General features: G+C 53.2%; 1 protein-coding gene across 1 annotated transcript; it reads right to left on the bottom strand.

Annotated features, from left to right (window-relative positions):
• Positions 1-116: 116 nt before the first annotated feature.
• LOC139765256 (uncharacterized) lies at positions 117-3,682 on the bottom strand. The gene is made up of 4 exons (XM_071692592.1): positions 3,675-3,682; positions 2,722-2,813; positions 712-2,532; positions 117-631 (listed from the first exon to the last, which is right to left on the bottom strand). The coding sequence occupies exons 1-3, from the start codon at positions 3,680-3,682 to the stop codon at positions 1,586-1,588; spliced, it is 1,047 nt and encodes a 348-aa protein (XP_071548693.1). The 3' UTR covers positions 117-631; positions 712-1,585.
• Between the last annotated feature and the right edge of the window lie 9,184 nt (positions 3,683-12,866).

The following is a 12,866-nucleotide window of genomic DNA, read 5'->3' as shown; positions in this document are numbered from 1 at the left end:
CACTGCTCTGTATGTACTGCGCAGTATGTACTGCGCTGTATGTACTGCGCAGTATGTACTGCGCAGTATGTACTGCGCTCTATGTACTGCGCTGTATGTACTGCGCAGTATGTACTGCGCTGTATGTACTGCGCTGTATGTACTGCTCTGTATGTACTGCGCAGTATGTACTGCGCTCTATGTACTGCACTGTATGTACTGCGCAGTATGTACTGCGCTGTATGTACTGCGCTTTATGTACTGCGCTCTATGTACTACGCTGTATGTACTGCGCTGTATGTACTGCGCTGTATGTACTGCGTTGTATGTACTGCGCTGTATGTACTCCGCTGTATGTACTGCGCTGTATGTACTGCGCTGTATGTACTGCGCTGTATGTACTGCGCTGTATGTACTGCGCTGTATGTACTGCGCAGTATGTACTGCGACGTATGTACTGCGCAGTATGTACTACGCTGTATGTACTGCGCTGTACAGACGATGCGTTGTGGTGGTCGTGTTGTGGCCCCCTGGTGGTGGTGGTGGACAGCTGAAGCAACACCAACATGATCTTTATATTTATAAGTTGTCAATTATCGCACAGAGTGAGACCTTGACCAGTCAGCTGGACACGTCAGCCACAGAGTGAGGCCTTGACCAGTCAGCTGGACACGTCAGCCACAGAGTGAGGCCTTGACCAGTCAGCTGGACACGTCGGCCACAGAGTGAGGCCTTGACCAGTCAGTTCAGGTGTTTGTGGTCAGCTGGACACGTCAGCCGCCATGGTCAAGGCTAGAGAGAGAGCTGACACAGTTGGACTCGTCAGCCGCCCTGGGCAAGGCTAGGGAGAGAGCTGACACGGACACTTCCATGTCTGCTGACACTGACTGACAGGTACTCAGGTTACCTGGCGACGGCTGACAGTGACTGACACCGCCTGTTGTGTACTGACTAGGGTTGACTATGGCGGGGGGGGGGGGGGGGGCAGGCCACTCCGCCTCTACAAACAACAACAACAGAACCCAGACTGCTGCACCTCGGTCTACACTGCTTCCTCCTGTGTGTGTGTGTGTTGTGTGTGTGTGTGTGTGTGTTGTGTTGTGTGTGTGTGTGTTGTGTGTGTGTGTGTTGTGTGTGTGTGTGTGTGTGTGTACCGCCGACGGCCGGTCACCATACACCCGCCTGACTCGTACAACCTCAACTACGTAACTCCATATTAACACAGCAATGTTCTGCCATGCTACATACACACTTCACCTTCACCCATAACACAGCAATGTTCTCCCATGCTACATACACACTTCACCTTCACCCATAACACAGCAATGTTCTCCCATGCTACATACACACCTCACCTTCACCCATAACACAGCAATGTTCTCCCATGCTACATACACACCTCACCTTCACCCATAACACAGCAATGTTCTCCCATGCTACATACACACCTCACCTTCACCCACAACCCACCCTACGTGTTCACAGTGTACTGGTCCTCATGTTGTCCCACATGGGACGTTAACCGGGACGTTTCGTGCGGGTTGGTCCAGCATCAAGCGTGGGCGTCGGGCGGGCGGGCGGGCGGGCGAGTGGGCGTGAGCGGACGCTATCGCGGCCGGATGGGTGTCGGGCGGGCGAGGGCGTGCTGTAGCCTGGCCGGAAGGGCGTGGCCGGACGGGCGTGGGCGTAATGCTCCAGAATTGAGAATTGTTCCATGGGACGCTATGTGGGGTGAGGGAAGTCTGCTGTGGTGGTGGACTCCCAGTGTGGTGGTGTGGTGGTGGTGGACTCCCAGTGTGGTGGTGTGGTGGTGGTGGACTCCCAGTGTGGTGGTGTGGTGGTGGTGGACTCCCAGTGTGGTGGTGTGGTGGTGGTGGACTCCCAGTGTGGTGGTGTGGTGGTGGTGGACTCCCAGTGTGGTGGTGTGGTGGTGGTGGACTCCCAGTGTGGTGGTGTGGTGGTGGTGGACTCCCAGTGTGGTGGTGTGGTGGTGGTGGACTCCCAGTGTGGTGGTGTGGTGGTGGTGGACTCCCAGTGTGGTGGTGTGGTGGTGGTGGACTCCCAGTGTGGTGGTGTGGTGGTGGTGGACTCCCAGTGTGGTGGTGTGGTGGTGGTGGACTCCCAGTGTGGTGGTGTGGTGGTGGTGGACTCCCAGTGTGGTGGTGTGGTGGACTGCCAGTGTGGTGGTGTGGTGGTGGTGGACTGCCAGTGTGGTGATGTGGTGGACTGCCAGTGTGGTGGTGTGGTGGACTGCCAGTGTGGTGGTGTGGTGGACTCCCAGTGTGGTGGTGGTGGTGTGGTGGACTCCCAGTGTGGTGGTGTGGTGGTGGTGGACTCCCAGTGTGGTGGTGTGGTGGTGGTGGACTGCCAGTGTGGTGGTGTGGTGGACTCCCAGTGTGGTGGTGTGGTGGTGGTGGTGGGTCAGGGGGTGACTGGGTCTCCCGTCCACCCAGTGGGGGAATGGGTGGCCGACGAGGGTTTCAGTAAGAGGAGAGGTGGGTAAGGGTAGGCCTAGCCACAGTAAGGGTAGGCCTAGCCACAGTGAGGGTAGGCCTAGCCACAGTGAGGGTAGGCCTAGCCACAGTGAGGGTAGGCCTAGCCACAGTGAGGGTAGGCCTAGCCACAGTAAGGGTAGGCCTAGCCACAGTGAGGGTAGGCCTAGCCACAGTGAGGGTAGGCCTAGCCACAGTAAGGGTAGGCCTAGCCACAGTGAGGGTAGGCCTAGCCACAGTAAGGGTAGGCCTAGCCACAGTGAGGGTCGGGGCCGAGCCTGGCGCACCTCATCTGCAGGGGAAGGTGACGTCAACCCACAGGTGAACACATCGTGCGACCGGCTGACAGTCGTGCGTCAGGTGGTGCTGACGGTGCGTGTGGCGCTGATCAGCGATAATGTTTGTGGCTGACGCCAGCGACCATTGTGGTGTTGGGAGAGCGGGTTGGGTCTCGTGGCGGTGTGTGGTGGCTGGCTGAAGGTCTGGTGATGGCGCTATGATCATCATGGCCAGGCTGTGGCCGGGGATACCACGGGGGAGAGGCAGGATGCTCTGGCCCAGGGCTACCACGGGAGAGAGGCAGGATGCTCTGGCCCAGGGCTACCACGGGAGAGAGGCAGGATGCTCTGGCCCAGGGCTACCACGGGAGAGAGGCAGGATGCTCTGGCCCAGGGCTACCACGGGAGAGAGGCAGGATGCTCTGGCCCAGGGCTACCACGGGAGAGAGGCAGGATGCTCTGGCCCAGGGCTACCACGGGAGAGAGGCAGGATGCTCTGGCCCAGGGCTACCACGGGAGAGAGGCAGGATGCTCTGGCCCAGGGCTACCACGAGGGAGAGGCAGGACGCTCTGTGGCCGGGGCTACCACGGGGGAGAGGCAGGATGCTCCGGCCCGCTCACTCCACTGGGGGAAGAACCCCACACTGGGGGAAGGACCCCACACTGGAGGAAGACCCCACAATGGGGGAAGAACCCCACACTGGGGGAAGGACCCCACACTGGAGGAAGACCCCACACTGGAGGAAGACCCCACACTGGGGGAAGGACCCCACACTGGAGGAAGAACCCCACACTGGGGGAAGAACCCCACACTGGGGGAAGGACCCCACACTGGGGGAAGGACCCCACACTGGGGGAAGGACCCCACACTGGGGGAAGGACCCCACACTCCCCCTCAACAATGGCAGACATAGACACGACATACATTGCCATGAATAGAAACCTGTCTATCAAACATGACTGGGGTAGAGCGCATGACTGGGGTAGAGCGCATGACTGGGGTACAGCGCATGACTGTGATGGAGCGCATGACTGGGGTAGAGCGCATGACTGGGGTAGAGCGCATGACTGTGATGGAGCGCATGACCGGGGTAGAGCGCATGACTGTGATGGAGCGCATGACTGTGATGGAGCGCATGACTGGCATGATCATGACTGGTTCACAAGGAATGCAGACATGTGTACAGTCACTGCTGATCACCGAGGTAGACACACGCCACCTCACAAGAACTCATATTTCCCTCTTTGTTTATAACCATTACATGAGATCTTACTTATAAATTATTTACATTATATATAAATATAATGTAATATAATATATATATATATATATATATATATATATATATATATATATATATATATATATATATATATATATATATAAACAGGAAAGAATAAGGGGTGTGTGGAGCTACACAAAGGTCACACTAGACAGGTGCGGACTGTGTAGAGGTCACAGTAGACAGGTGTGGACTGTGTGAAGGTCACAGTAGACAGGTGCGGACTGTGTGGAGGTCACACTAGACAGGTGCGGACTGTGTGGAGGTCACAGTAGACAGGTGCTGACGGTGTGGAGGTCACAGTAGACAGGTGCGGACTGTGTGGAGGTCACAGTAGACAGGTGCGGACTGTGTGGTCACAATAGACAGGTCCGGACTGTGTGGAGGTCACAGCAGACAGGTGCGGACTGTGTGGAGGTCACAGTAGACAGGTGCGGACTGTGTGGAGGTCACAGTAGACAGGTGCGGACTGCGTGGAAGTCAGTAGACAGGTGCGGACGGTGTGGAGGTCACAGTAGACAGGTGCGGACAGTGTGAAGGTCACAGTAGACAGGTCCGGACTACGTGGAAGTCACAGTAGACAGGTGTGGACTGTGTGGAGGTCACAGTAGACAGGTGCGGACTGTGTGGAGGTCACAGTAGACAGGTGCGGACGGTGTGGAGGTCACAGTAGACAGGTACGGACTGTGTGGAGGTCACAGCAGACAGGTGCGGACTGTGTGGAGGTCACAGTAGACAGGGACGTCATCACAAGATAATGATGAGAAACTGGCCTGAGCCGCTGGAGGCCACACCTCCGTCATGCAACCGCTCAACCTAAACACATCATCATAAGGTGGTCACCTTCCCCAGCTACGGAGAGGAGAGCATCGCTGGCAGAACAAGGAAGACCTTCAGAACCACCTGTCCTTTGTTGACGTGTTGCAAGGTTGGCTCCGGCACGCTGATCACTGGTTGCGTCACACTCCCGCCCCGTCACACTCCCACACAACCCACTGTGACGGCGTCATCCCCACACAACCTAGTGTGACGGCGTCATCCCCACACAACCTAGAAAGACGGCATCACCCCCACACAACGTAGTGTGACGGCGTCACCCCCACACAACCCACTGTGACGGCGTCATCCCCACACAACCTAGTGTGACGGCGTCATCCCCACACAACCCACTGTGACGGCGTCATCCCCACACAACCTAGTGTGACGGCGTCATCCCCACACAACCTAGAAAGACGGCATCACCCCCACACAACCTAGAAAGACGGCATCACCCCCACACAACGTAGTGTGACGGCGTCACCCCCACAAAACCTAGTGTGACGGATCCACTTGCTCCTTCATGGGTCGCAGTGTGACGCAGGTGTAGCGTCACACTGTGGTGTCTAACACTGTGGTGGGAAGATGGCCTCACTCGGCTCCCACCGTGTGTGTCGCTGGTGGGAACTGTGTGCTCCACCACCAGGCTCCCCGCTCCACCACCAGGCTCCCCGCTCCACCACCAGGCTCCCCGCTCCACCACCAGGCTCCCCGCTCCACCACCAGGCTCCCCGCTCCACCACCAGGCTCCCCGCTCCACCACCAGGCTCCCCGCTCCACCACCAGGCTCCCCGCTCCACCACCAGGCTCCCCACCCCATGCATGGTCCCCTGTGTGGAGCCCTGGTCCCCATCCTAGCGCTAGGACCCCAGCTGTCGTGGACATACACACGAGCCTGGGACCCCCATGACCACGAGCCTGGGACCCCCATGACCACGAGCCTGGGACCCCCATGACCACGAGCCTGGGACCCCCATGACCACGAGCCTGGGACCCCCATGACCACGAGCCTGGGACCCCCATGACCACGAGCCTGGGACCCCCATGACCACGAGCCTGGGACCCCCATGACCACGAGCCTGGGACCCCCATGACCACGAGCCTGGGACCCCCATGACCACGAGCCTGGGACCACCATGACCACGAGCCTGGGACCCCCATGACCACGAGCCTGGGACCCCCATGACCACGAGCCTGGGACCCCCATGACCACGAGCCTGGGACCCCCATGACCACGAGCCTGGGACCCCCAACCACGAGCCTGGGACCCCCATGACCACGAGCCTGGGACCCCCATGACCACGAGCCTGGGACCCCCATGACCACGAGCCTGGGACCCCCATGACCACGAGCCTGGGACCCCCATGACCACGAGCCTGGGACCCCCATGACCACGAGCCTGGGACCCCCATGACCACGAGCCTGGGACCCCCGTGACCACGAGCCTGGGACCCCCATGACCACGAGCCTGGGACCCCCATGACCACGAGCCTGGGACCACCATGACCACGAGCCTGGGACCCCCATGACCACGAGCCTGGGACCCCCATGACCACGAGCCTGGGACCCCCATGACCACGAGCCTGGGACCCCCATGACCACGAGCCTGGGACCCCCATGACCACGAGCCTGGGACCCCCATGACCACGAGCCTGGGACCCCCATGACCACGAGCCTGGGGACCCCCTCCCCATGACCAGTAGTGGGCCAGTGGTGGCTCGGGGGTGAGGGGCGGGTGTAGGTGTGGCAGGCCCGGCACTGTACACCCACATGAGGCACTGCTGCTCACCCTCGTTAGTGCCAGGCAGTACACACACACACACACACACACACACACCGTCTGCTGGCAGTAACCAGGACCGGGTCGGGTTTGCCACCCATGTTACATCCGATTTTCTGTAGCTGTTACGTTACTGACACGTCACAGCCAGACAGGTTTCACAACCTACGTTACCAGTAACCTACATTTGCCGTCCAGTGACTCAGTCACACATAACATCCACCAGTTATGTGATTATCGTTACCACTGTTACTGTAGTGATGATACTCAGTGATCATGGTAACGATTATAGTAACTGAACACTACTAGTGTCACACATTATTACTGTTGTGATAATGATGATCATTATCATTAATGATGATAATCTCTGGGGAAGTGTGTGTGGTGTTCTCTGGGGGAGAGTGTGTGGGGTGGGGTGGGGGGAGTGTGGGGTGGGGTGGGGTGTGGGGGAGAGTGTGTTGGGTGGGGTGGGGTGGGGTGTGGGGGGATTGTGTGGGGTGGGGTGTGGGGGGAGTGTATGGGGTGTGGTGGGGGAGTGTGTGTTGGGTGGGGGTGGGGTGGGGTGGGGTGTGGGGGAGGGGAAGGTGTCGATCTTACATGTAATCCAGGAGGGGCAGAGGCCAGCCAGCCCCAGGTGTTGCCAACGTCTGGTGTGGCCCCGGTACCGGCAGTGCCCCGTACCTCCCTTGCCCCGTACCTCCCTCCCTCCCCCTGCCCCGTACCTTCCTCCCTCCTCCTGCCCCGTACCTCCCTCCCTCCTCCTGCCCCGTACCTCCCTTGCCCCGTACCTCCCTCCCTCCCCCTGCCCCGTACCTTCCTCCCTCCTCCTGCCCCGTACCTCCCTCCCTCCCCCTGCCCCGTACCTTCCTCCCTCCTCCTGCCCCGTACCTCCCTCCCTCCTCCTGCCCCGTACCTCCCTCCCTCCTCCTGCCCCGTACCTCCCTCCCTCCTCCTGCCCCGTACCTTCCTCCCTCCTCCTGCCCCGTACCTCCCTCCCTCCTCCTGCCCCGTACCTCCCTCCCTCCTGCCCCGTACCTCCCTCCCTCCTCCTGCCCCGTACCTCCCTCCCTCCTGCCCCGTACCCTCACGAGCCACAGATGACACAGTCATGAGTGATGACATGGTTCGTCCTCATGTACCTGGCCCGGGGCAAGAAGGAGTCAACCCCCTGACCTGAGCCAGGTGTGGCTTGTGTGTTCCCGCCTCACACACCTGTCCTCCAGGTGTGAGGGGATGTGAGGCAGTGTCCTCATGAACTGCTCCACCACCTCTGCCTCACAGTGAGCCACACAGGAGCAGGAGGAACGCTCCCCAAACTGGCACACCTGTCACACCTGCACACCTGCCAGACATCACCAGTCAGGTGTATGTGAACCCAAACTGGCACACCTGTCACACCTGCACACCTCCCAGACATCACCAGTCAGGTGTATGTGAACCCAAACTGGCACACCTGTCACACCTGCACACCTGCCAGACATCACCAGTCAGGTGTATGTGAACCCAAACTGGCACACCTGTCACACCTGCACACCTCCCAGACATCACCAGTCAGGTGTATGTGAACCCAAACTGGCACACCTGTCACACCTGCACACCTCCCAAAAATCACCAGTCAGGTGTATGTGAACCTTCGCCCCGCGCTAACACCTGACTACAACACTGGAACACGTGGGTTATGTGACGGTGTGCTACGGGGACCGTACCAAGATCGTGTTACGGGCGTCACAGAACGTGACGCGGGGCAACGTGATCCGGGGGCGTGGCTCACCTGCCTGGGGGGAGAGGGGGGAGGACCCCTGGGGGAGGGGAGGGGAAGGTGCCCCTGGTGGGGAGGGGAGGGGACCCCCCGGGGGGACCCCTGGGGGAGGGGAGGGAGGACCCCTGGGGGAGGGGAGGGGAAGGTGCCCCTGGTGGGGAGGGGAGGGGACCCCCCGGGGGGACCCCTGGGGGAGGGGAGGGTTACCCCGGGGGAGGGGAGGGGGACCCCCGGGGGACCCCTGAGAAGCCTTGCCTCTTACGCCTGGTTGTGGCCCCAGCCTCACGAGCCGCCATAAGGACCTTCGTGACATTATATATCAACGTGAGCAACGACCTTAATGCCGCTCTCTCCACTGCAAAGCTTCGTGCATTACGGGTGGATCAAGAACGTGACGATATGGGAATCTGGCCCTTACTGACACACACACACACACACACACACACACACACACACACACACACACACACACACACACAGGTACACACGTACAGCCGGGGGGGGGGGGGACCAATTGACCGTAATAAGTACATGATGAACCAGGTCAAGTACTTTACACTTATACGAGTTACTTACATGGGAAGGAACACATTGTAAGTAATGTAAAGTAAGTCATTCACTTATCTCCACTACCCACACTGGCTGGCCAGTCACTACACAGGCAAGTAAGACGTAAAGTACCATGCATCACACATAAGTAAACTTACTACTTACAAGTTATGTGTGTGGTGTGTCCTCACCACCAGGCCGGGGTTCCCTCATCATCATCACTCACATTCTCTAGTCATTTTCCCTCACCCGTCACTTTCATGTTCACCTTCATGATCATGATGTCACTATCCTCATACTTCACTACATGATCACCAACACATCACCTTCACCATCTCGTAATGACTTGTTGTCCTGTCTCATTCTCGTACTGAGCATCATGTTCACTATCGTCATATTCACACTCATCTTCATACATCACTATCGTCATATTCACACTCATCTTCATACATCACTATCGTCATATTCACACTCATCTTCATACATCACTATCGTCATATTCACACTCATATTCATACATCACTATCGTCATATTCACACTCATCTTCATACATCACTATCGTCATATTCACACTCATCTTCATACATCACTATCGTCATATTCACACTCATCTTCATACATCACTATCGTCATATTCACACTCATCTTCATACATCACCATCGTCATATTCACACTCATCTTCATACATCACTATCGTCATATTCACACTCATCTTCCCGATCGTACGTCACCATCCAGACCCAGTCACTATCATGTTCTTAATGACTCATGTTCACCGTCATGTCACTGTTCCAACATGTGTTTACATTCGTTACGTCACAGTATATCACATATATCCACAACCCTTCTAATATAACACGACTTTATTTATAGTTTAAGTTTCATGCGTCACATCATGTTATGTTCTCTGGTTGTTCGATCACATGTTGTGTGAAGATGTGTAACATGACAGATGGCTTAGTAACATGTCTCCATGGTAACGTTTTGTAACACAAATGTTCAAGTGACAGGTAATATTTGTAACATGACCTTTGATGTATGGTAGAAGTAACACATGTATTGTAACAGTCACATGACACCTGCTTCTTGGTAACTGTGTGTGGTAGCTGGTAACATCTGTATCAAAATGACACGTGTGTGACAGGTGTAACATACTAATATGTGACAACGATACAGTGACCCATCCTCGTAACATGTTCACAGTAACTGTATGAACACAAACCTAAAACCTTAAACTTGGTGACATATGTGCCTGGTAACACACTTGCAACACCTGTATATTAGAGACACTGTTGTAACACCTTCATACTGGTAACGCACTTCTAGCACCTGTAACTTGGTGACGCACTTGTAACACCTGTATCTTGGTGACGCACTTGTAACACCTATATCTTGGTGACGCACTTGTAACACCTGTATCTTGGTGACGCACTTGTAACACCTGGATTTTGGTGACACTTGCAACACCTGTATCATGGTGACACTTGTAACACCTGTAACTTGGTGACACTCGTAATGCCTGTATCTTGGTGACGCAATTGTAACACCAGTATCTTGGTGACGTACTTGTGACACCTGTAAGTTGGTGACACTCGTAACACCTGTATCTTGGTGACACACTTGTAACACCTGTATCTTGGTGACACACTCGTAATACCTGTATCATGGTAACCTACTTGTAACACCTGTATCTTGGTGACGTACTTGTAACACCTGTATCTTGGTAACGTACTTGTAACACCTGTATCTTGGTGAATTACTTGTAACACCTGTATCTTTGTGACACACTTGTAACACCTATATCTTGGTGACGCGTAGTTAAAGTAAATACGACACCTGGTCTTAATTAAGTCATGTGTGAACCATTATTTCTGTACCAAACATCTGAGCCAGACATCTGTTGTGGCTCACCCAGGCAGATCTATTCCCCAGTGTTGTATTATCATTATACATCATGAATAACCATGGGTCAGGTCATACATCATGGGTCAGGTCATACACCATGAATAACTATAGGTCAGGTCATACATCATGAATAACTATAGGTCAGGTCATACACTGTGCCTCTCAGTCAGCTATGCCACGACTGATGTTTGTACAACACATGTAACACAAGACCTTGTGGTAATACAGGTGTTTCCCAGGTCACACTTGTGTTTCTCATACACAACAGTAAACCAAAGTGCGAACTCAAGTGTTCAATATGTGAGAAAATATGTCCGTTGAACACTGGTTCAACTTGAAGACATATTTGATATATGGTATATTTTTGGTTAGCTCTCTATCTGCACAATTATAGACCTGATAATTATAGGCCTGATAATTATAGGCCTGATAATTATAGGTCTGATAATTATAGGCCTGATTATTATAGGCCTGATAATTATAGGCCTGATTATTATAGGCCTAATAATTATAGGTCTGATAATTATAGGCCTGATAATTATAGGTCTGATTATTATAGGCCTGATAATTATAGGCCTGATTATTATAGGCCTGATTATTATACGCCTGATAATTATAGGTCTGATAATTATAGGCCTAATAATTATAGGTCTGATAATTATAGGCCTGATAATTATAGGCCTGATAATTATAGGTCTGATAATTATAGGCCTAATAATTATAGGTCTGATAATTATAGGTCTGATAATTATACGCCTGATAATTATAGGTCTGATAATTATAGACCTGATAATTATAGGTCTGATAATTATAGGTCTGATAATTATAGGCCTGATAATTATAGGTCTGATAATTATAGGTCTGATAATTATAGGCCTAATAATTATAGGTCTGATAATTATAGGTCTGATAATTATAGGTCTGATAATTATAGGCCTAATAATTATAGGTCTGATAATTATAGGCCTGATTATTATAGGTCTGATAATTATAGGCCTAATAATTATAGGTCTGATAATTATAGGTCTGATAATTATAGGCCTAATAATTATAGGTCTGATAATTATAGGTCTGATAATTATAGGCCTAATAATTATAGGTCTGATAATTATAGGTCTGATAATTATAGGCCTAATAATTATAGGCCTAATAATTATAGGTCTGATAATTATAGGCCTGATAATTATAGGTCTGATAATTATAGGCCTAATAATTATAGGTCTGATAATTATAGGTCTGATAATTATAGGTCTGATAATTATAGACCTGATAATTATAGGTCTGATAATTATATGTATGATAATTATAGACCTGATAATTATAGGTCTGATAATTATAGGCCTGATAATTATAGACCTGATAATTATAGGTCTGATAATTATAGGTCTGATAATTATATGTATGATAATTCCCTGCTGTAAACATGTTTCAATCCAGTGTCATACCGACTGATTCACAGATCCACTTACCATGGACAAGGCAAGATGATACGGAAGAGAGAGTAGGGGAGAGTAAGGGAGAGTAGGGGAGAGTAAAGGAGAGTAGGGGAGAGTAAGGGAGAGTAAAGGAGAGTAGGGGAGAGTAAGGGAGAGTAAAGGAGAGTAGGGGAGAGTAAGGGAGAGTAGGGGAGAGTAAAGGAGAGTAGGGGAGAGTAAGGGAGAGTAAAGGAGAGTAGGGGAGAGTAAGGGAGAGTAGGGGAGAGTAAAGGAGAGTAGGGGAGAGTAAGGGAGAGTAAAGGAGAGTAGGGGAGAGTAAGGGAGAGTAGGGGAGAGTAAAGGAGAGTAGGGGAGAGTAAGGGAGAGTAGGGGAGAGTAGGGGAGAGTACGGGAGAGTAAAGGAGAGTAGGGGAGAGTAAAGGAGAGTAGGGGAGAGTAAGGGAGAGTAAAGGAGAGTAGGGGAGAGTAAGGGAGAGTAGGGGAGAGTAAAGGAGAGTAGGGGAGAGTAAGGGAGAGTAGGGGAGAGTAAAGGAGAGTAGGGGAGAGTAAGGGAGAGTAAAGGAGAGTAGGGGAGAGTAAGGGAGAGT

The sequence above is a fragment of the Panulirus ornatus genome, chromosome 53, assembly GCF_036320965.1.
Source record: "Panulirus ornatus isolate Po-2019 chromosome 53, ASM3632096v1, whole genome shotgun sequence".
In the NCBI taxonomy this organism is placed as follows: domain Eukaryota; kingdom Metazoa; phylum Arthropoda; class Malacostraca; order Decapoda; family Palinuridae; genus Panulirus; species Panulirus ornatus.
Note: the sequence above shows the minus strand (reverse complement) of the source record. Positions and strands in the feature narration are given on the sequence as shown.